Raw genomic sequence first — 22,754 nt, 5'->3', positions numbered from 1 at the left:
TGGTGAAACCCTGTCTCTACTAAAAAATACAAAAATTAGCTGGGTGTGGTGGTGTGCATGTGTAGTCCCATCTACTTGGGAGGGTGAGGCAGCAGAATCGCTAGAACCCAGAAGGCAGAGGTTGCAGTGAGCTGAGATTGCACCACTGCACTCCAGCCTGGGCAACAGGGCAAGACTCTGTCTCAAAAAAAAAAAAATGGTTTCAAATTACAACAGGCTTATCAGAAAAGAACTCAATTGTAAATCAAAAAGCATCTGTATTTTCATCAAGGCTTCTTACATGTCCAAATTTCCAGGTTAAGGTTTTTGGCCTTAACTCTGAATTAGTTCTGGGAAAAGACAATACCATCACATATTTAATTAATTTACTTACTTATCTATACACACCCTCCCTTGTTCCCATAAGGTTTTAAGACAACATACAGAGACAAAATATAACATTACAGAGAAAATCTAAAAGAAAAATAAGATGATATGGAATCAAAAGAGAGCCCGCATAGCCAAGTCAATTCTAAGCTAAAAGAACACAGCGGGGGGCATCACACTACCGGATTTCAAACTATACTACAAGGCTACAGTAATCAAAACAGCATGGTACTGGTACCAAAACAGAGATATAGACCAATGGAACAAAACAGAGGCATCAGAGGCAACACAACATATCTAAAACCATACAATCTTTGACAAACCTGACAAAAACAAGCAATGGGGAAAGGATTCCCTGTTTAACAAATGGTGTTGGGAAAACTGGCTAGCAGAAAGCAGAAACTGGACCCCTTCTTGACACCTTACACTAAAATTAACTCCAGATGGATTAAAGACTTAAACATAAGACCTGGCACCATAAAAACCCTAGAAGGAAATCTAGGCAAAACTATCCAGGACATAGGAGTAGGCAAGGACTTCATGAATAAAACACCAAAAGCATTGGCAACAAAAGCCAAAATAGACAAATGGGACCTAATCAAACTCCACAGCTTCTGCACGGCAAAAGAAACAGTCACTAGAGTGAATCGGCAACCAACAGAATGGGAAAAAATTTTTGCAGTTTACCCATCTGACAAAGGGCTGATATCCAGAATTTACAGAGAACTCAAACAGATTTACAGGAAAAAAAACAAACAAGCCCATTCAAAATTGGGCAAAGGATATGAACAGACACTTTACAAAAGAAGACATACATGAGGCCAAAAATCATATGAAAAAATGCTCATCATCACTGGTCATCAGAGAAATGCAAATCAAAACCACATTGAGATACCATCTCATGCCAGTTAGAATGGCGATCATTAAAAAATCTGGAGACAACACATGCTGGAGAGGATGTGGAGAAAAAGGAACACTTTTACACTGTTGGTGGGAGTGTAAATTAGTTCAACCATTGTGGAAGACAGTGTGGTGATTCCTCAAGGCCTTAGAAATAGAAATTCCATTTGACCCAGCAATCCCATTACTGGGTATATATCCAAAGGACTATAAATCGTTCTACTATAAGGACACATGCACACGGATGTTCATTGCAGCACTGTTTACAATAGCAAAGACCTGGAATCAACCAAAATGCCCATTGATGATAGACTGGATTGGGAAAATGTGGCACATATACACCATGGAATATTATGCAGCAATCAGAAATGATGAGTTCGTGTCGTTTGTAGGGACATGGATGAATCTGGAGAACATCATTCTCAGCAAACTGACACAAGAACAGAAAATGAAATACTGCATATTCTCACTCATAGGTGGGTGATGAAAAATGAGAACACATGGACACAGGGAGGGGAATACTAAACACTGGGGTCTATTGGGGGGAAAACGGGAGGGCCAGCGGGGGTGGGGGGAACTGGGGAGGGATAGCCTGCGGAGAAATGCCAAATGTGGGTGAAGGGGAGAAAGGAAGCAAAACACACTGCCATGTGTGTACCTATGCAACTGTCTTGCATGTTCTGCACATATACCCCAAAACCTAAAATGCAATAAAAAATTTAAAAAAGAAAAATAAGATGGAGTTAGGAGGGGTGTTGATTGGGCAATGCATGTCTGGAAGTCCTATTTGACTCTATTTTGTATAGTGGCATCTTTTTTTTTTTTTTTTGAGACGGAGTTTCGCTCTTGTTACCCAGGCTGGAGTGCAATGGCGCAATCTCGGCTCACCGCAACCTCCACCTCCTGGGTTCAGGCAATTCTCCTGCCTCAGCCTCCCGAGTAGCTGGGATTACAGGCACACACCACCGTGCCCAGCTAATTTTTTGTATTTTTAGTAGAGATGGGGTTTCACCATGTTGACCAGGATGGTCTCGATCTCTCGACCTCGTGATCCACCCGTCTCGGCCTCCCAAAGTGCTGGGATTACAGGCTTGAGCCACCGCGCCCAGCCCTAGTGGCATCTTTAAGGGAGCTTGTTTTGCCACATCTCTATCCTCTTCAGTGAGAGCTCCTCAAAGTAGATCAAGAAAATGGAGGGTTTCTTTAAGAACATAATTCTCAAAAAATCTAAAAGCAGAAACTTGAAAGCACCTGGGTCTGAGGAGGCCTAGAACACTAAAGGTAAAAAGGAGGTCACCTTTTTTATTTCCAGGTGGCCACCTTGTCTCTCTTCTTTCCATTCTTACTGTTTCCATCTGCCTTCCATTTATTCACCTCACAGTTGACCTCATAAGATTATACTAGGACTGAGGCTTTGCAGGCTTTATGCTTGTCCTCCCATAGCTAATGAGCTCAGCCTCTCATTGTCCCATTTGCAAATATTTCGTAAGAAAATTTATCTACCTGACTTGTGTTTGATGGCAACCTCTAGGCCTATCATTTCTCTGACTGAAGGTGGGATCATGAAATTCAGCTCTATTTTGGCCAGTCATTCCAGCTTCTGGGAGAAGGCCATATCCAGAGGAGATGCAGGAGAGACTCATCCATTATATAAGTGCATCTCGTATAGCCCATCTGTGTTTCAATGACTCCAAGGATTTTCAGGGTCTTGGTACCTTTAAAGAATCTGATGGAAAATACAAATCATTTCATCTTATAAATCTCATGATAGACACTCAACACTTTTCATGTAGTTTAGGTGGGTTCATGAACCTCCTGAAATTTGTTTTACATGATTTGCAGTGTTTGGAATACAAACACAACTACAAGATATCCAAATAATGCCAAATAATTGAACACTGTAAGAATAGAATTTGAAACTGTGAAGTCTTCCCATGCAGTTGATACTGTGTTGGGTCTAATAATAAACAGAATGTGGACTGAGACAGGATTTCTTCCTTCAGGGAGCTCACAGTCCATTAAGTGCAGATGTAGACAACTACATCTAATGCAAGACACCCTGCACTATAGCAGCAAGGTAAGTAATGTGTTGTGGGAACTCAGAAGGGAGAATGATAAATTTTGAACACAATACAACACTTCAGAAGTTAGTATTCCTCTGAATGCAATCTGATAGCATATATCATCATCATTTTAAGAAAACCTAGATAATGCAGAAAAGCTTTTTGGGGGGATCCTCATACACAGTACTACTATCCAAGCTTGTATTTCAGGGCTCCTATTTTGCTCTTTTATTTTTTGAGATCCATCATGCTGTAATATGCTATGGAGCAGAGAACACAGGGCTTCACAATCAGACACACGTCAGTTTCCAGTGCGATTCTGTCACTCACTAACTGTGGGTCTTTAAGCAAAGGAAACAACTTTTCTGAGCTTCAGTTTCTTCACTGGTAAAATTTACCTGTTTTTCTTTTTAATTTTTTTATTGCATTTTAGATTTTGGGGTACATGAGCAGAACATGCAAGACAGTTGCGTAGGTACACACATGGCAGTGTGTTTTGCTTCCTTTCTCCCCTTCACCCACATTTGGCATTTCTCCCCAGGCTATCACTCCCCACCTCCCCCTCCCACTGGCCCTCCCCTTTTCCCCCCAATAGACCCCAGTGTTTAGTACTCCCGAAGTAAAAATCATGTTTATAAACACTTAGCACAACCTCTGGACCCTAATAGATGTCTTACAATGGTAGCCATAAAATTGTTTTTATTTAGAATTGCATATGCAGATTCTCTGTCAGAAATATTAAGAGTCTCTAATATGGAAAAAAATAGCATATTCTGTGTAAGGACCCTGTATGTATTAGGTATTGCTGCAATAATCCTGTGTAACAACCCACCCCCAAAACTCAGCAGATTATATTATGAGGCATTTATTCTCCTCATTCATGAGTCTGTAAGTTGATTGTCATTAAGCTGATGTAGGTGGGCTCAGCTGAGCTAGTTCACTGTAGTATGTAGATAAGTTGATCTTGATTCACTTTTGGCTTTGATTCAGGTCTACTCCACATTTCTCATCTGAGGACAGGATGAATGGACAGATTGGATGTATTCTCGTTGTGAGTCACAGAAAGCAGAGACATAGAGCAAGCCCGGCTGTGCAAGCATTATTGAAGTCTATAGTTAACATCTCTTTGGGCAGAGAAAATCACATAGGAAAGCCCAAAATTAAGGGGTGACAAAGTATACACCACCACTATGAAGCCAGCAGTTCAGTCTGCCACAGTTGCTGTGTAAAAGAAAGGCAAGAAACTACAATAGGCATGAGAGAGAACAAAGAGGTAGAATCCAGATGCACAGAGATGCAATTTTACCTCTCTCCACTACCTGCAGCCTCTTATGAACTCTATAGCCACATTCTGCTTTGGATACCGGAATACAGAGAGAACTCCAAGCACTGAAGCTTCTGCCTTCTGTGACCTGAAGGCACAATTTCCTCAGCACTGACCATAGTCTATGTGTGCCCCTTCTTTGTGTACCGAAGCGATGGGTTCTGATACCAACCACCCAGAATTAGGCTAAACTTTGCAGATTAAGGGTACAGCTTCCATAAGAATGCCCTTACTTCAGACACCAGCCACATGTTCGGGGCTGTCTATACCACCTGAACTTCTAATTAGTTGGTTACAAACTTAGAAGTTCCCATCACTCCCTCATGTTCAATAATTTGCTACAATTTACAGAACTCAGGAAAGTGTTACACTTATGATTGCAGTTTTAATACAGCAAAAAAGATATAAATCAGAACCAGTCAAAGGGAGAGACACCTAGGGCAAGGTCTACTGGTCTTAAACAAGAAAGACACTTCCATTGTCCTTTCCCTGTGAAGTCAGGATACCTTACCCTGAAGGGTGGTAATCATCGAAGGGTGACAATATACAGAGTACTACCAACCAGGGAAGCTCTACCGAGCTTTGGCGTCTGGAGTTTTTATTAGGGTTTCATTATGTAGATATGATTGATTGAATCATTGGCTGTAGGGTTGAACTCAGTCTCTAACCCCACTCTACTATCTGGAGGTCAGGCTGATAGCATGTAGATCAAAGCCCCAACCCTCTAATTACACAGATGGTCTTTTGGACATTCACCGGGCCCTTCCTGAGTCATCTTAACACAACCCCCCCTTATTCCCACCATGAGTCACCTTGTTAGCATAAACTCTCAAGGCCCATCATGCATAAAAAAAAATTCCTATCACTCAGGGCATTTCAAAGATTTAGAGGATACATCCCAGGAAAAGCCAGCCAACTTCTTTATTACACAATCTGTATCTTTCACTTCAAACTCTTTGAAGGCAGGTGGGATGTCCTTCTCATCTCTGCATATCCCACAGACTGTAGCCCAGAACGCTGCCAGGAACACATTGATTGGATTGGTATAGGTAAGGACTTATCATAGAGCTCTAGGATAAAAGAGTCGAAAGGGCCTTTGGATACTATGTAGACATTCCAATACACTCATTTTATATGTGAGAAAATGAAGGATCAAGGAGTTTACATGATTACCCCCAGAACACGTATCAAACAAACCAAAGACATACTATAGAGTTTTATCATCCCAGTTGGGCACCAATTCCCCACCACCCTACCTGTACATGCATAAATACAAATTTAAACATACACACTCTACTTTTTCCCTTACATCAAAGGAACCAGTGATAAATTGTGAGAAGGGAAGAGACAGGTATAAGACAGAAACTGAAACATCACTATAATATCAATCTTTAATTCAAATTCCTGTCCTCCTCATGCTTCCATCCTGCTCTGCCTTGAGAAGCAAATACATTTCATTTTCATCAGCATATTAGAATCTGTAGCTACTAAGAAAGATATAGTCATATTTTTAAATTAGTTCTGAGTTTTAATTTCTGTTCATTTGCAAACTCTTTAAACTAAAGAAAAAAGTCCTGGAATCAAAAATACAATATAGTTTAACACTTTCATCTAGAAGCAATATTTTTAATGAGTTCTTTGTCTTAACTTAATGCAATATACATCAGCAGTCCCTCATTCACCTGTGTATCCAGAGAGAAACTTAACACACCTCTAGCATCTATCATAGTGCCTGGCACATTGACATGCTCAGAGAAAGTTGGCTGAATAAATAACAGAGTGAGGTTTTTTTTTTAATTATCCAGCATATGAAGATGAATCTAGCTATATTCCTCCTTCTTCTCCTCATTCTAACTCTCCGCTTTCCTGTTGTCACTGACACATAATACTAGTACTGCTTATCTCATGCGGAAGGCCATTTCCCTCTTTTACACACAATTTCTGGTCAGTCTGGTTATGGAGAAAATATTTGCACCATGTGATATGGTAAATATCTTGATTACGTAACTTTCTAACCCACTATTTTTTACTTCTGAAGTTGAGGACAGCATGGAGAAGATAAAGACTGGTAGAATTGGGTGTGCAACCAGGCAATGTGTTTACCTTAGGTGTAAATCTTCTGTTCATGTTTGCTTATTCTGAATCCCAATGCCAGAGTCAAGATAATATGCGTCTCAACCTTTTATCCTCAATGATAAAATTGTAATGGGGAAAAACGCATTTGTCTTTCAGTGAGTTCAACCCATGCCTACCCAAAGCTGGCTCCGTATAGACCATCAGGACAGCTCCTTTCTCCCCCTTTACTGCTGTCGGTATTTCTGAATTCCTGTTTCTCCTGCATTGTGCAGATCTGTGCATTTCTCTACGTGAAGCAGCAGCCTTGGTATTGTGAGGTCTACCAGTACAGGTAAGTCCATTTTCTTAGTGCTCCTTTCAAAAGGCGACTTAATGAATATCCAATGACATTGCATAACTTGGCTTGAACATATATCCTAAAACTTAATAAAATCGTGTCTCCACACTGCAAAACTCAAATGATAGGACAGATCACAGTTAATCCATGGACTACTGGGGTGGAGTGGGTGGTAAGAGATTTGTCACATTGGTTGTTAGTGTATAGATCTAACAACTGGTTGACTGAATGAATATATGAATTCCCTGGTAGTTTGTATATTTTATAGACCGGGGTTGGCAAACATTTCTTGCAGAGGGCCAGGTAGTAGGCTTTGTGGTCTACATGGCCTCTGTTGCAGCTAGTCAACTCCACTGCTGCAGCACAAAAGCAGCCAGAGGGCTGGGTGTAGTGGCTCGTGCTTGTCATCCCAGCACTTTGGGAGGCTGAAGTGGGTGGATCACAAGGTCAAGAGTTCAAGACCAGCCTGGCCAATATGGTGAAACCCTGTCTCTACTAAAAATACAAAAATTAGCCAGATATTTTGATGTGCACTTTTGGTCCCAGCAACTCGGGAGGCTGAGACTGAAGAACTGCTTGAACCCAGAAGGCAGAGGTTGTAGTGAGTCAAGATGCGCCACTGACTCCAGCCTGGGTGACAGAGCGAGGCTCCATCTTAAAAAAAAAAAAAAAAAAAAAAAGCATCCACAGACAATAGGTAAATAAGTGGGTGTGGTTGTCTAATAAAACGTTATCTACAAAATCAGGTGATGAATCAGATTTGGCCTGTGGGCTGTAGTTTGCAGGCCCCTGATATAGACATACAAGAGAGATTAGCTTATTTTGCTTTTTTCAAATGAATGTTAAAGTTAAAATGTTAATCGATGTTATCATTGTTCTGATCGAGTTGGAACATTAGATTCAGGACAAGTCTCTTTACCTCTCTGGGCTTTAATGTTCTGAGGTAGGCTCTAATGCTGATGGCTCAAGCTTTATTTGACAAAGCCACTCTGCCGGTAAAAGAAAAGGCAGGAAAAGAGCTGCTCTCTTTGAGACAGGACATGTGCAAACTGCCCCTCACTCCACAGAGCACCAGATATCAGTAAAACATAGATTGAAAACTAGCAAATGAGGAGATTGTCATTTAGATTTAAAAATCCAGCAATTCAATTGTAACTAGGAATATAGGATCTCATTATGTTTCAAAACTAAATTTTTTCCAAAACTGGAGCACATATACTCAGAGAACTCAAGTTTTGACTGAACCTAGAAGACAATATGTTGTAGCCAAAGGAGGATGGATGGGAAATCAGGAATCCTAAGAATTCCTGACTCTGTCACTAGATGTGCCGTGCTAGCCTTCAACTTGATTACCTGTAATGTAAGTACATCGGACTAGGTACTCTTTGGTTTTAAACTCTGTATTTCAGGCCATCTAGTCTGTCTGTTCCTCTTTGTGTAAAAATGCCTTGTGACTATAGAACAGCTATTATAGGCCTACCTCAGAGTGGGTTTGGCTCCAGACTACCACAATAAAGTGAATATTGAAATAAAGCAGGTCACATGAAGTTTTGGTTTCCCAGTCCACAAAAAATTATGTTGACACTATACTGTAGTCTATCAGGTGTGCAATAGCATTATGTCTAAAAAAGGACATGCCTTAATTTTAAAATGATTTATTGCTAAAAAATGCTAATGATCATCTGAGCCATCAGCAAGTCATAATCTTTTTACTGGTGGAGAGTCTTACTTCAAGCTGGGTGGCTGCTGATTGACTGAGGTATTGGTTGTTGAAGGTTGGGGTAGCTGTGACAATTTCTTAAAATAAGACAACAATGAAGTTTGCCTCATTGACTGATTTCCTTTCATGAGATATTTCTCTGTAGCAAGTGATGCTGTTTAATAGCATATTATCCCGTCTCAGTGCTTGCAAAATTGGAGTCAGTTCTCACAAACTCTGCTGATGGTTTGTCTACTAAGTTTATATCATATCCTATATCCTTTGTTTGCATTTCAACAATGTTGAAATGATGGAATCTTCACCAGGAGCACATTCCATCTCAAGAAACCACTTTCTTTGGTCAACCGTATGAAGCAACACTTCATCCATTCAAACTTTATCATGAGATTGTAGCAATTCAGTCACATCTTCAGGCTCCACTTCTAATTCTAGTTCTCTTGCTATTTCCACCATATCTACAGTGGAAAATATCCTCCACTAAAGTCTTGAACTCCAAATAGTCATCCATGAGGGTTGAATCAACTTCTTTCAAACTTCTGTTAATGTTGATGTTTTTATCTTCTCTCATGAATCATGAATGTTTTTAATGGCATCTAGAATGGTGAATTCTTTCCAGAAGGTTTTCAATTTGCTTTGCCCAGATCCAATAAAGGAATCATTCTCTATGTCAGCTATAGTCTTACAAAGCATATTTCTTAAAAAATAAGACTTGAAATTTGAAATTACTCTTTGATCCATGGGCTACAGAATAAATGCATATTAGCAGGCATGAAAATATACATTTCCTTATACATCTCCATCAGTGCTCTTGGAGGGTGACCAGGTGTTCTGTCAATAAACAGCAATATTTTGAAAGGAACCTTTTCTTTTTTTCTGAGCAGTAGGTCTGAACCGTGGGTTTAAAATATTCAGGAAACTATGCTATAAACAGATGTGCTGTCATCCAGGCTTTGTTGTTCCATTTCTAGAGCATCAGGCAAAGTAGAGTTAACATAGTTCTTAAGGGCCCTAGGATTTTCAGAATAGCAAAAGAAAAAGACCACTGGCTTCAACTTAAAGTCACCAGATGTATTATCCCCTAATAAGAGAGACAGCTTCTCCTTTGGAGATTTGAAGCCAGTTATTGACTTCTCTCTAGTTAAAAAGTCCTATAAGACATCTTCTTCCAATAGAAGGCTGTTTCATTTCCCCTGAAAACTGTTTAGTATAGTCACCTTCATTAATTGTCTTAGTTAAAACAACTGGGTGACTTGCTGCAGCTGCTACATCAAGACTTGCTGTTTCACCTTGAACTCTTACATATGTAGACACCTTCTTTGTCTGTCTTATGAACCAGTATCTTGCCAGTTTCAAACTTTTCATCGGTAGCTTCCTCACCTCTCTCGGGCTTCAATAATTGAAGGGAGTTGGGGCCTTGCTCTGGATTAGGCTTTGGCTTAAAGGAATGTTGTAGCTGGTTTGATCCACTATCCAGACCACTGAAACTTTCTTCATATCAGCAATGAGACCATGTCACGTCCTTATCATTCATGTATTCACTGGAATGACACTTTGAATTTCCTTCAAGGACTCTTACTTTGCATTTACTGCTTGGCTAACTGTTGGATGCAAGAGATCTAGCTTTTGGCCTATCTTGGCTTTTGACATGCCTTCCTCACTAAGCTTAAATATTTCTAGTTCTTTATTTAAAGAGAGAGACATGAGACTCTTCCTTCCACTTGAACACTTAGAGGCCACTGTGGGGTTATTAACTGAATAGATTTCAATATTATTTTCTCTCAAGAAACAGGGAGGCCCCAGGAGAGGAAGAGAGATATGAAAACAGCAAGTGGGTGAAGCCGTCAGGCACACACATGATTTATTTATTAAATTTGCATTCTTAAGGCACAGTTCATGGCATCTTGGCATCTCAAAACAATTATAATAGAAACACCAAAGATCACTGATCACAGATCACAGTAATAGCGGTAGTAACTATTTCAAAAAGTTTAAAATAATTGCAAGAATTACCAAAATGTGACACAGAGTCAGAGTGAGCACATACTATTAAAAAATGGTGCAAATAGACTTGCTAGATGCAAGGTTGCCATAAACCTTCAATTTGTAAAAAACACAATATCTGGGAAGCACAATAAAGTGAAACACAATAAAACAAGGTATGCCTGTACGTGCAATGCACATTTCTAGACTACAGGGGCCCAGGATAATAAGCACTAAGTCTTGCATTTGAGTTTACAGTTAGAAAATGAATCTTATTTATAAACAGTTGTAATTGCGGTTTAAAAGTTTCCAGCTGAACAAGAATGCTGGTGGAAACTAATTTATAGGTATGATTATTGAAAAGAAAAGAACATTGTAAATAGATCAATCAGGACCAGGAAAGCTCATATCTTAAACAAATGTATTTTTGAGTAAATATGATGTGACCTCACTGTGCTAGGTGCCAAAAATTTATTGTAAATTTGAGTAAAACCAAAAAACAAAACCACAGGAAAAATCCTATATTCTAGGAACTCACATCCCAAAGACATAAAATAAAATTATGTAAATAAGAAATGCAAAGCAATGAGCTTGCAAAAGTAATTGTTTTGCAATTCTTTATTTACATGTGCTGTTGCCTTGAATTGAGATAACATTTTAAAAATCTTACTTTTGTGGGCACTAGTTCCACCTGCCAGCAAAAGTAAAGGCATTTCAGATGCAGAGATGTTTGAAGGATGGATGTTATACCTCATTAAAGGCAAAAGTACATCCAACCCAACAGGTATGCAAATTGTGATATGTGGGGAACAGGTAATAATCCTATGTTTTGGGGTGTATAGAGTATGAGAGAGGTGACAACGGTTAGACTGAAAAGGTAGATTGAGACAAGGATGCAAAGATCTCATAGGCCAGTTGGAGAAGTTTGAGCTTAATTTATTGGCAAAATAGAGTTGTAGACCCCTTATAAGCAGGAGATTGTCATGCTCAGATTTTTAGAGATCCTTTAGCTATGCGAGGGAAGAAAATTGGAGTGGGAGACTCAAACTCAAAAGCCAAGTTAGGAGTCTTGCTTAGTCCACGAAAGATGAGAGAACAACACACACACACACACACACACACACACACACACACACACTTATTTGACATGGTATATTTACTGTTTGAATTGAGAGGAATTCATAAAAAATTGTCATCCAGGCCCTTTCAAGGTAGATCACTTGTGCTAAATGAAGTGCTGGACAAAAAACAATCTTGACCTCCTGTGAATTTTATTACTGCTTTGTCACAGCAAGAGGTGAACAAAATAGGTCTTGGTAGTTATTGGTTGACATAGTTCGAAAGCTAAAATCCCATGGTGGTGATTAGTTTTTTTCACCTAATGGATAAAAATTGAATAAGATGTTTCATAAACATTGGTGATTCTTTTGTAGTGAGTGTTTTCTGGCCAACCAAAGTAATTTTTCAACAAATGCGAGTTTGGAAAGAAACTGGACTGGAAATGCAACTCTGATTCCTGGCTCAATTTTAAGTTTTGAGAGTACCACACTGTGGCCGATCACCACCATCAACTGTATCACAGTAGCATTTATCTTTTCTAAGGGAAAGCCATTTCGAAAACCCATCTATACAAACTGTAAGTATATAAAGTTTGATTTTTCTTTCTGAATATTTTCCCATTCCTTTTCTCACCCTAGAGTTGCACCTCACTGGTGAAATGATGGGCTGAGAAAGAAACAATTGCACGACTCTGAAATTGTTGAATGCAGTTGTCATAGTTGGTAGAGCCCATGGGAGAAATCTGCTCCTTTGCAGATAAGCACAGACATTATTTAACTGTCACATGAGTCTTGTCCTATTGTAAGTCATCAAGAATCATTTGGACACATACATGTATGTGAAGATATTTTATAAAAGTCTTTCTAACCAATTCAAATGTAAATTGACTTCCTTAGCCTTATAACATTTGGCAAGTTACTCTAACCATTCTATAACCTTATTTCCTCATCTGCAGAATGGGAGGGAGTATCCTTAATTTGTTAAATCCTGAGAGAAGAATAAAGCATTTTATTGAATGGGCCCAGCACAATTTATGTAAAGGGTCTGGCACTTATAAAAGGGAGTCAAAAATTCTTATTTACTTTTCCAGTATAGTAATTTAAGTAGTGTTTAAACACACACACACACACACACACACACACACACCCCTCTTCAAAGCTACAGTTAAGATCCTCAAGCTAAGGCTGGGAATGGTGGATCACTCCTGTAATCCCAGCACTTTGGGAGGTTGAGGTGGGAGGATCACTTGAGCTCAAGAGTTTGTGACCCTATCTCTTAACAAAAAAACTTTTACAAATTAGCTGGGTATGGTGGCTCTTACCTGTAGTCCCAACTACTTGGGGAGGCTGAGGTGAGAGGATTGCTTGAGGCTGGGAGGTTGAAGCTTCAGTGAGCCAGGATCACACCACTACACTCCAGCCTGGGGGACAGAGCAAGACCTTGTCTCAAAAAAAAAAAAAAAATCCTCAAGCCAAAGAAGCCAGAGAATATGCCCCATCTTTATTGACCAGACTGGGACACTCTTTAGGAGTGAAGTGAAATACTACCAATAATTATGCCAGGCTTAAACAGAGAATGTCAAGGCAAACTACATACATGATACTTATCCAGATATTGCATGACAAAGATGGTCACCCTGTGTACCGTGCAATTGGCTTCAGTATTATAAATAATGCCATAAAAATATACTTGTGCAAATAACTTTGACTTAGCCTATTTCATTAGGATAACAAAATTCAATTAACTAAAAATGTCAAAGCCTTGAATACACAATTTAAAGCTGCCTTCTTGAAAATTTGTACTGATTTTCACTCCTATCAGTTGTTTTTGAGAGGGTATGGTTCTTAATAATATATCCATCATGAAGTACTAGTTAAAAAAACAAAATCTGTGCTGATCTGATAAGATTTTAGAAAGTAGCACCTCATTTGGTTTTAGTTTGCATTTTTCTGATCACCAGTGAGGAGAAACATATTTCCATGTTGTTAGCAATTTCTTCTTCTGTGAATTGTGTGTTTACATTTTTAAACTTATCTTTTTCTGTTGGATTCCTGTTACATTTCTCATTTATTTGTATAAGCTATTTATTTTTCATTTTTTTCTATTGTCTTTATGCACAGAAGGATTTTTTCTAATTATAAAATAGAATAGATTATCATGTTTAGTTTTAAAGTTTCTTTTGATGCTACTAAAATCTAATGTTAATTTTGGTGTAAAGTTTGAGGTAGGGATTAAAACAAGTTTCTCCAACTAGCCAACCAGTTTTCCCAGCAGCTTTTGTTGTCTATTTACTTTTTAATATTCATTAAATTACTTTTCCACTGAATATACTATCTTTATCATAACTATCTTCATAAATGAGTTTTTATGTACATCATTTATATTATGTATTCTTTGTATATATATATAGTTTCCAGACTATCTTTTCTGTTTTTAACACATCAGTCTATTTTTTATTTACCTCTACACTTTAAAACTTACAGTTTTATAATGTTTTATTTAAGGAATGGTAAGATCAGTGTGTCCTCATTATTCTTCTTTTTTTAAAATGTGTTTCTTTCTTTCTCATTCATTCTTCAAGATACACTCTAGAATAAATTGCCAGGCTTTTAAAAAGTTCCCTTTGGGATGTTGATACTTTGGGAAGAATTTACATGTGTATATAATTTAGTTTTCCTATTTAGGAATGCGTCATGTCTCCCATTTATTCTTGATTTTTTTTTAATGCCTCTTAGTAAGTATTTGTTGTTTTCTCCATTACAAATCCTGCCTACACATTTATTTAAAAACTAATCCTTTGTATTTTATATTTTTGCTTACATTGTGAATGACTTTCCAATTATATTTTCTGTTTATCACTAATACACAGGAAATGTGTAGTGTTATACATTAATTTTTTTAGTAATAAATGTATTTTACAAGCAGGATATATTTGTTGGCTAGTACTTTAATTTTAATAGTAACTGCGAAGTCCTTTTACATGAATTGAGTGAATTAGAGGTAGATTAGTTACTTCATAATGACTTAAAGCTTATGGGTAAACTCAAACCCCTGTACCAAACATAACTTGATAATTTTAAATGTAAAATATTTCACATTTTAGCATACAGATATGCTAACAAATGAAATATGATAGCAACATATACCCTCTGGTTATAAGTCAAAAAAGCCTTTGGAACTACTATTAAAATATACAAGCAACTTTATTTGGATATAACAGAAAAATCTTTGCTGTTTTTAACAGCCTTTGACAGATGCTCAACTTTATGATGACAAGATATGGAAAAAGTAGAGGCTTAACTTTTCTGGAAACAAGTGTGAACATTTACTAACCTTATCTGAAAATAAAGTATAATGGCTTACACAGGGCTTGCTTTCCTAAAGCACCTGCATTAACAGAGCCCGACTTTCAAACGTTTCCTCAGCAGCAGCAGCAGCAGCTAACCAAGAGCCAACATTCAACTCTTTATTACATCTTTTCAATCAAAGCTGAATTTAAGAAGATGGCCTTATAACTTTGTCTCTATATTGCTCACTTGTGCACAGGAGAGGCCTGCTTTTTAGACCATTAGACACCAATGTGCATACCATGCAGCCCCAGTTGCTAGTGAGATCCAGGCCTTCATAAGAACAGACTTTTCAGGGATCCTCTTCTTCCAAGCTTCTGGGTCCCTGGGACTCCAAATCCATGAAGTAAATGAAAAATCCACTTAGCCATTTCCTGGGATCTTATCACCAGGCCATTTAGATTGCCTTACTTGGAGGGATGTAATTCCTACTTTTCTTCTCTCTGCCTCATACCCTTCCCAAGCACTTCTGAGAGGTGCTACATTTATTTATATACATAAAGTGGGGCATGAATAAATATTGAGGGTGGGTGTAGGTGCTCAAGGATGAAAACAGAACTCTGTTCACTTCAAAAATAGGGTCTGCTATCAAGGGGCAGTTTCCTGAGATTTCTGGTTGATATAGGCCTATAGAGAGTTGGGAGTGGGGAGAGTAGACCACCAACACTGAATAAATGAGGTAGAGAGAGTGTAAGAGAAAACGTAGTTCGTTCATTTATTTATAGCTTCATAGGATTATCAGAATCATTTGTATCATGGCGACACTGATTAAATGCTATTGTTTGGGCCTGAAGGTGATAATTCAATTTAAAAATATCATTTCTAAGGTACCATCTCTAAAGTGCTCTGCTAAATTCTCTGACAGAGGAGTGGGTGAGGTTGAGAATAGGAGCAGTGATGTTGGCACAGTGCATCCTGGGAAGTTTAGTTCCCCAAATTAAAACAGTTTGGGCAGATTGGAAAGAAGGAATGCAATAACAGATGTACGTGCGAATTTCTCATTTACTTTTTCAAGACCGAGTTCCTGAGAACCAGAGAAAAAGCCTCTTTCAAATGGTAACAGTTTAGTTGATACATGACTTAAGATCATGCAAAGCAGAGTATGATACATGCTATGGTAAATAAGGTTTTGTAAGGGAGTATTAGTCTTTGAAAAGGAAGTGGTATTTTAACTGAGTTATTTAAGAAAAATTGGAGTATGACAAGACAGAATATTATGTACACTTGGCATTTTTTTAAAAAAAAGACACAGAGCTGGAAAGTGTTGGGCCTCCATGGAAGCTGGACGTTTTATGGTCTACCTTTCCTATTACCCATGAGGAAAAGTGGTCAGAGATCAGGTTAGAAACGCTGATTGGGACCAGATTGTGGAAGGCTTTGAATGTCATATAGGACCCATGAACTTTAGGCAATGAGGAAGAATTAGATGGTGCCAAGAGGACTGACTGTTTATCCCATGCAGGCACAACTCACTAGACATGCAGTGATAGTACACCAGGGAAACTCCTTTGTGGAGGTTACTGTGAAACATTTCATTAACAGTCTTCTACATCCAGACTTTCAAGGGAGGATTCTAAGATATTACCTTCATTTTATAAGCATTAGAGCATATTTCAAAACATACGAGGATATATCAAAACATCTGAAGATATATCTGGTATTTGCCCAACAAAGATAATTGATTCTGCAATGTGTGCCAAATTATATGAAACATTCTTTTAACATCTAAAAATAATGTTTGGTATTTCCTCAGATATATTTTCATTTCTGCTGCTAGCTGCCTTGGGCCTCACAATTTTCATTCTGTTTTCTGACTTTCAAGTTATATACCATGGAATGGAGGTAAGTGGCATTCATTTGTACATCTGGCATGACTCATGTACATGGACCATATAGTCATTGTAATTCACAAGTCAATTATTACCATATTGTCTTTAATCAGCAAGTACTGTGATGCTATTTCTATATACTAGAAGGGCAAATAACATATATGTATTTCACCTATACTGCCTTCTAATGTTTTTCATATTATTAGTATTATTGGGTGCATTTATCCTTTACATACCTGAAATAGTAGAAATGCTTTATCATGCCATGTTATACTAATACAATAAAATTAATGCAACAATACAGTAATTCTCTAAATTCAATTTTCAAAAAGATAAACCATATGGTAGAATTCCTTTATAATGTAGTTACAAAGGGAAAGAAAAAGTAGACTTATAAGATGGTTATGTTTTGTCAGACATTGACTATATGAAGTTTCATATCAGTGGATAACATTTGATCCAGGATGCCCTGGGTTAAAATCTAATTCATTAAGAGGTTATAGAACTAATTCTTGAACTCAGTATTGTGAGAGAAATAAGAGAGAAGAGTTGGCTCCTGACCTCCAAATCATAGATTTGTTGTGAAGATGAGACATACTTGAGTGCTATCTGAGGCTATCCATACTTGAAGATAGGCTAGATTTTGCTAGGTAGGAGGTAGGGATATTCCCAAAACAAGGACAGCCTAAGAAGCACAGACTACTGAAAGAGTTTCTTTTCTCTTAGAAATGCAAATGAATGTCACGTGGCAGAGACAGAAATCAAAAGCAAGGCTTCCCCAAGCCCTAGAAGACTGGCTAAAACTGAGGCCATGGGCTGTGGAGTATGAACAACAATGAATAATAAAAGAAGGCATGGATGGATGAAGTCAACTAGAGAAGTTTAGACTTTATGCCAAGAGCAACAGGGAGTGAATGAAGCTATCTGAGCAGGCTTCTCAGCAGGGCACTGAGAAAACAGATTAATTAGATGATGGCAGGAAGACTACATGTGAGAGGAGAGAGGAGCAATTAGAAAATGAAAACCCGGGGGATCGATCCAAGATGGCCAACCACTAACAGCTCAGGATTGTAGCTTCCAGTGAAAGCCCAGAGAACGAGACGACGCCACACTTTTAGACGAATTTTCGTCACTCACCGATCAGCTGATTCCCAGTGGAGGAGCCCCACGGGTCGCCAGCGCAACTCTTGTGGCCGCCACAGCGGTTTTGCCGGCATCTTGGCGCAGCAGCTCTTCATGCAGAGCCAACGGGACTGCTTCCCCTACTGACCGGAGTTTGGAGCTCCGGGAAGGCAGAGCCGCTTGTTGCGGACTCGGGAGGGAAGCCAGACCAGAGATTCCTGGGCAGAAGAGCACCATCAGTCTTATTGCTGCTATTTAGGCTGCCACAGTGGGTTGCTCGGATCCCAGCACTGGGAATCAATAAGTTGGACGTTGACTCAGAAACCTAATTAGAAAGGCGGGTCATCTACAATGAAGGGGAAAAAACAGCCTAAGAAGGCCGAGTATACTCAAAATCAGAACCCATCAGCAATGGAATAAGCCCTGATGGAAAAGGACTCATCAGCAATGGAGCAAGCCCTGATGGAAAAGGACTGTGTTCCATTATCTGAAGTAGGCTTTAAAAGGTGGATGATAAGAAACTTCTGGGAGTTAAAGGAACTTGTTCTAACCCAATGTAAAGAAACTAAGAACTTGGAAAAAAGGTTCGATGAAATGTTGAAAAGAATAGACAATATAGAGAGGAATACAAATGAACTTATGGAGTTGAAAAATACAACACGAGAACTTAGTGAAATATGTACAAGCTTAAACAGCTGAATGGATCAAGCAGAAGAAAGGGTATCAGAGATCGAAGACCAACTTAATGAAACAAAACGACAAGACAAGAATAGAGAAAACAGGATAAAAAGGAATGAGCAAAGTCTCCAAGCAATATGGGACTATGTGAAAAGATCTAATATACTCTTGATAGGTGTACCTGAATGTGACGGAGAGAATGAATTCAAGCTGGAAAATACTCTCCAGGACATTATTCAGGAAAATTTTCCTAATTTAGCAAAGCAGGACATTATTCAACCCCAGGCAATACAGAGAACACCACAAAGATATTCCTCAAGAAGACCAACCCCAAGGCACATAATCGTTAGATTCACCAAGATCGAAACAAAGGAGAAAATATTAAGGGCAGCCAGAGAGAAAGATCAAGTTACCCATAAAGGTAAGCCTATTAGGCTTATAGCAGATCTTCAACGGAAACCCTACAAGCTAGAAGAGAGTGGGGGCCAATATTCAATATACTTAATCAACAGAACTTTCAGCCCAGAATTTCATATCCTGCCAATTTAAGCTTTACATTTGAAGGAAAAATAAAATCTTTTAGGAACAAGCAAGTACTCAGAGATTTTATTACCACCAGGCCTGCTTTACAAGAACTTCTAAAAGAAGCATTATACACAGAAAGGAACAACCAGTACGACCCTTTCTAAAAATAGACCAAAAAGTAAAGAGCATTAACATAAAGAAGAATTTTTATCAACGAAAGGGCAAAATAGCCAGTTAATATCAAATGGCAGCAACCCTAAATTTAAATCGTCCAAATCTCCCAATCAAAAGATACAGATAAAATCTAATGGTATATCCAAAGATATACATAGACTCAAAATAAAGGGTTGGAAAAAAAAATGTACCAACCAAATGGAGAGCAAAAATAAATAAATAAAAAGCAGGAGTTGCAATTTTCACATTTGACAAAATAGATTTCAAAGCTACAAGGATACAAGGGTAAAAGGATTAATGTAATAATAAGAGATCTTAACACCCAGATACATAAGACCCATAATGAGATTTAGATTCAACGAGACAGAAAATTGATAACGATATCCGGGACTGGAACTAAGATCCAGAACAAATAAACTCAATAGAGCTCTCCATTTTAAACACACAAAATATACATTATCCACAAAATCTAACGATATATCTAAAGATATACAAAGACTCAAAACAAGGGGATGGAAAAAAACTCACCAACCAAATGGAGAGCAAAAATAAATAAATAAAAAGCAGGAGTAGCAATTCTCACACTTAATAAAATAGATTTCAAAGCTACAAGGATGCAAGGGTAAAAGGATTAATGTAACAATAAGAGATCTTAACACCCAGATACATAAGACACATAATGAGATTTAGATTCAACGAGACAAAAAATTGATAACGATATCCAGGACTTGAACTCAGAGCCAGAACAAATAAACACAATAGAGGTCTCCATTTTAAACACATAAAATATGCATTAACCACTTTAAACACTCAAAATATTGATCGGCCATTATTGAAACCCATTTTAGGAATGAAGTAATATTCCTTTTTCCCTCTTTTTCTTTTTTTACCCCTTCTTTTTCTCTTTTTCCCTAAAAAAAAAAAAAAAACTAAAAAAAAAGAAAAATGTTTACAAACTTCATAAAAAAAAAAAAAGAAAATGAAAACCCAAGTCATCATTTATTTCTCAAACACAAAGCTCCAGAGTGAGTTTGATTGCAGAGTTACAAAGATAAATAGGGTGTGGTCAGTGCTCTCAAGTAGTTTAGAAGCTAGGAGAGAAGACCATTGCATGCATAAATAATTCCAGGATCAGGCACTGTGGCTCACACCTGTGATCCCAGCACTCTAGGAGGCCAAGGTGGATCACTTGAGGTCAGGAGTTGGAGGTCAGCCCGACCAACATGGTGAAACCCCGTCTCTACTAAAAATATAAAAATTAGCTGGGCATGGTGGCGGGTGCCTGTAATCCAAGCTACTTGGAGGCTAAGGAAGGAGAATGGTTTCAACCTGGGGGGCAGAGGTTGCCATGAGCTGAGATCATGCCACTGCACTCCAGCCTGGGAGACAGAACGAGACTCCATCTCAAAATTAAATAAATAAACAAATAATTCAAAATCTAGGCCCTTCCAGGTCAAGGGATGAAGAACAGTTCTCCTGGATCAGAGTGGTGGAAGCTGTGAGAAAAAGAGCCATGTTCTCTGCTAGAATATGACCCAGCTTTTCCAAACAACCCTTTACAGTTTGTGGTATTTCACAACTTGATAAAAATTCTCTCCACTTGAGGGAAAAAAAATGACAAAGTACGATTTTGAAATAACCCGTGTCAGGATAGGGGTGAGAATTAAGGATGAGCATTTAGATACTATGGAGGTTCTGTGGTTTTTGTTCTCAAGGGAGTTCAGCCCCACACATACTCAGCCATAGTCTACTCTTGGATGGGGTCTCAGAAAAAAAGGCTGTGTAACTAGCCTTTTGCTATGGATGCAGCCGTGGGCAGTTGTGACTCTCACACTTCAAATAAGTCTATTTAATGATCAATGTGTACCCTTAAATTTTAAAAACTGGTGAATTTGGACGATTCATTCATATTTCATTTAGCCATCAGATATAGGGCCAGAAGCAACCTGCATCTAGTCTTAATCGAAACATACTTAATTTCTCTGTCCTCCTTAAAGAATAAAATCCAGGTAGGATTTGCTTTGGGAGAATTAGAAGTATTAATATTATCTGATCAATAATTTAATCTTAGCCTTCTCTCTGTCTGAAAAGATAAAAATGAAGACACATAGCCTCCAAAATGTCCTGTCTCTTAGTTGTGACTCAGGGCACATTTCTTAATAGACACCGTTAGGTTGTCAAGGGTACACAGGCCAAGAAATAGTCCATTCTTCTTTGAATTCTGGCTCTGTCATTTACTTACCGGCTTTGGGTCCTTCAGTTGTATTATCTGTAAAGGGACAAAGTAATGCCCACATCTAAGCTCAGAGAATTATTATGAAAATATAAATTAAATAATATGGTCTTTTTCAAAGTGTAAAGTATGTAAAATATAATAATGGTATTTGTTTTTCAACAGTTCATCCCAACCATAACATCATGGAGGGTTTTAATTTTGGTGGTAGCCCTCACCCAATTCTGTGTGGCTTTCTTTGTAGAGGTAAAGTAATCTTTGTATTTTTCTAGGAAGACAAATTAAGAATGTCATTTTCAATAGGTGCTTATTTTCTATAGCAACCACTTTGATCCCTCAAAATGATAGTTATTAAGGGTTTATAAAAATGGTACATATTCTTTGGGTGGAAATTTTGTTGGAGAATGATTTAGAATTATTTCAAATCTGCATAGAAATTCTCTTGATATCTTCTGCACAGAAAGCAAAACATGAATTAACTCTAATTTTCCTTCCATGAATACACTGTATTGCACTTTTCTAATAGTCTCAACAATCTAGTAAAGATTAGACAAGGTGACCTTCCAACCCTAAAACTCAGGAAGACTTTTTAGAGTGAAGAACTGCCTTCTGGAGGGTTTCTCTAAGAAAGAGGAGAAGCCATCGCTCATTCTAGTCAATTCCTATTCTTGAAAGACTTTCCCTTAACAGTGTTTCTTTTCTATTCAGTGTCACTAAATGACTTTATCCACTTGGTAAGAGACTCAAGTGCTATCTTTGTAAAAGGGGAGTTCTTTTTTTAACTCATGTGCTTTAAGACTTTTTGGAAAAAGGATCAACCAAATTTTAAATACATATATACCTCATTGTATACAGTATGTGTAAAATGTCTCATACTCTTTAACTCAGGTATTCCATTTTTGAAACTATATGTTTTAATAACCCAAAAGAAGAGAAAAATACCACAAGTATGAAAGCACTTAGCATAATATTATCTACAGTGGCAAAATATTACATTCAACTTAAGTGTTGTTGAGATACT

At 38.1% G+C, this 22,754-nt stretch overlaps 2 protein-coding genes across 3 annotated transcripts in view; one reads left to right on the top strand and one right to left on the bottom strand.

Annotated features, from left to right (window-relative positions):
- The window catches only part of PLAAT1 (phospholipase A and acyltransferase 1), a 73,602-nt gene that overhangs the window by 11,299 nt on the left and 39,549 nt on the right, over positions 1 to 22,754 (bottom strand). The gene's annotated exons all lie outside the window — the stretch shown is intronic.
- The window catches only part of ATP13A5 (ATPase 13A5), a 112,274-nt gene that overhangs the window by 88,337 nt on the left and 1,183 nt on the right, over positions 1 to 22,754 (top strand). The window contains exons 26-30 of one of the 2 annotated variants that reach the window (XR_008476697.2): positions 6,886 to 7,060; positions 12,200 to 12,402; positions 16,926 to 17,014; positions 17,728 to 19,222; positions 21,899 to 21,980. Coding sequence is in view for 1 of the 2 variants with exons in the window: in XM_002758175.6 (XP_002758221.4) it covers positions 6,886 to 7,060; positions 12,200 to 12,402; positions 16,926 to 17,014; positions 21,899 to 21,979 (548 nt within the window). In the remaining variant the exon portion in view is untranslated. Of the gene's footprint in view, positions 1 to 6,885; positions 7,061 to 12,199; positions 12,403 to 16,925; positions 17,015 to 17,727; positions 19,223 to 21,898; positions 21,981 to 22,754 lie in introns of those variants that run through there. The other variant, XM_002758175.6, reaches the window with a different exon arrangement.

Source organism: Callithrix jacchus, chromosome 15 (assembly GCF_049354715.1).
Source record: "Callithrix jacchus isolate 240 chromosome 15, calJac240_pri, whole genome shotgun sequence".
NCBI classification, from domain to species: Eukaryota; Metazoa; Chordata; class Mammalia; order Primates; family Cebidae; genus Callithrix; species Callithrix jacchus.
Note: the sequence above shows the minus strand (reverse complement) of the source record. Positions and strands in the feature narration are given on the sequence as shown.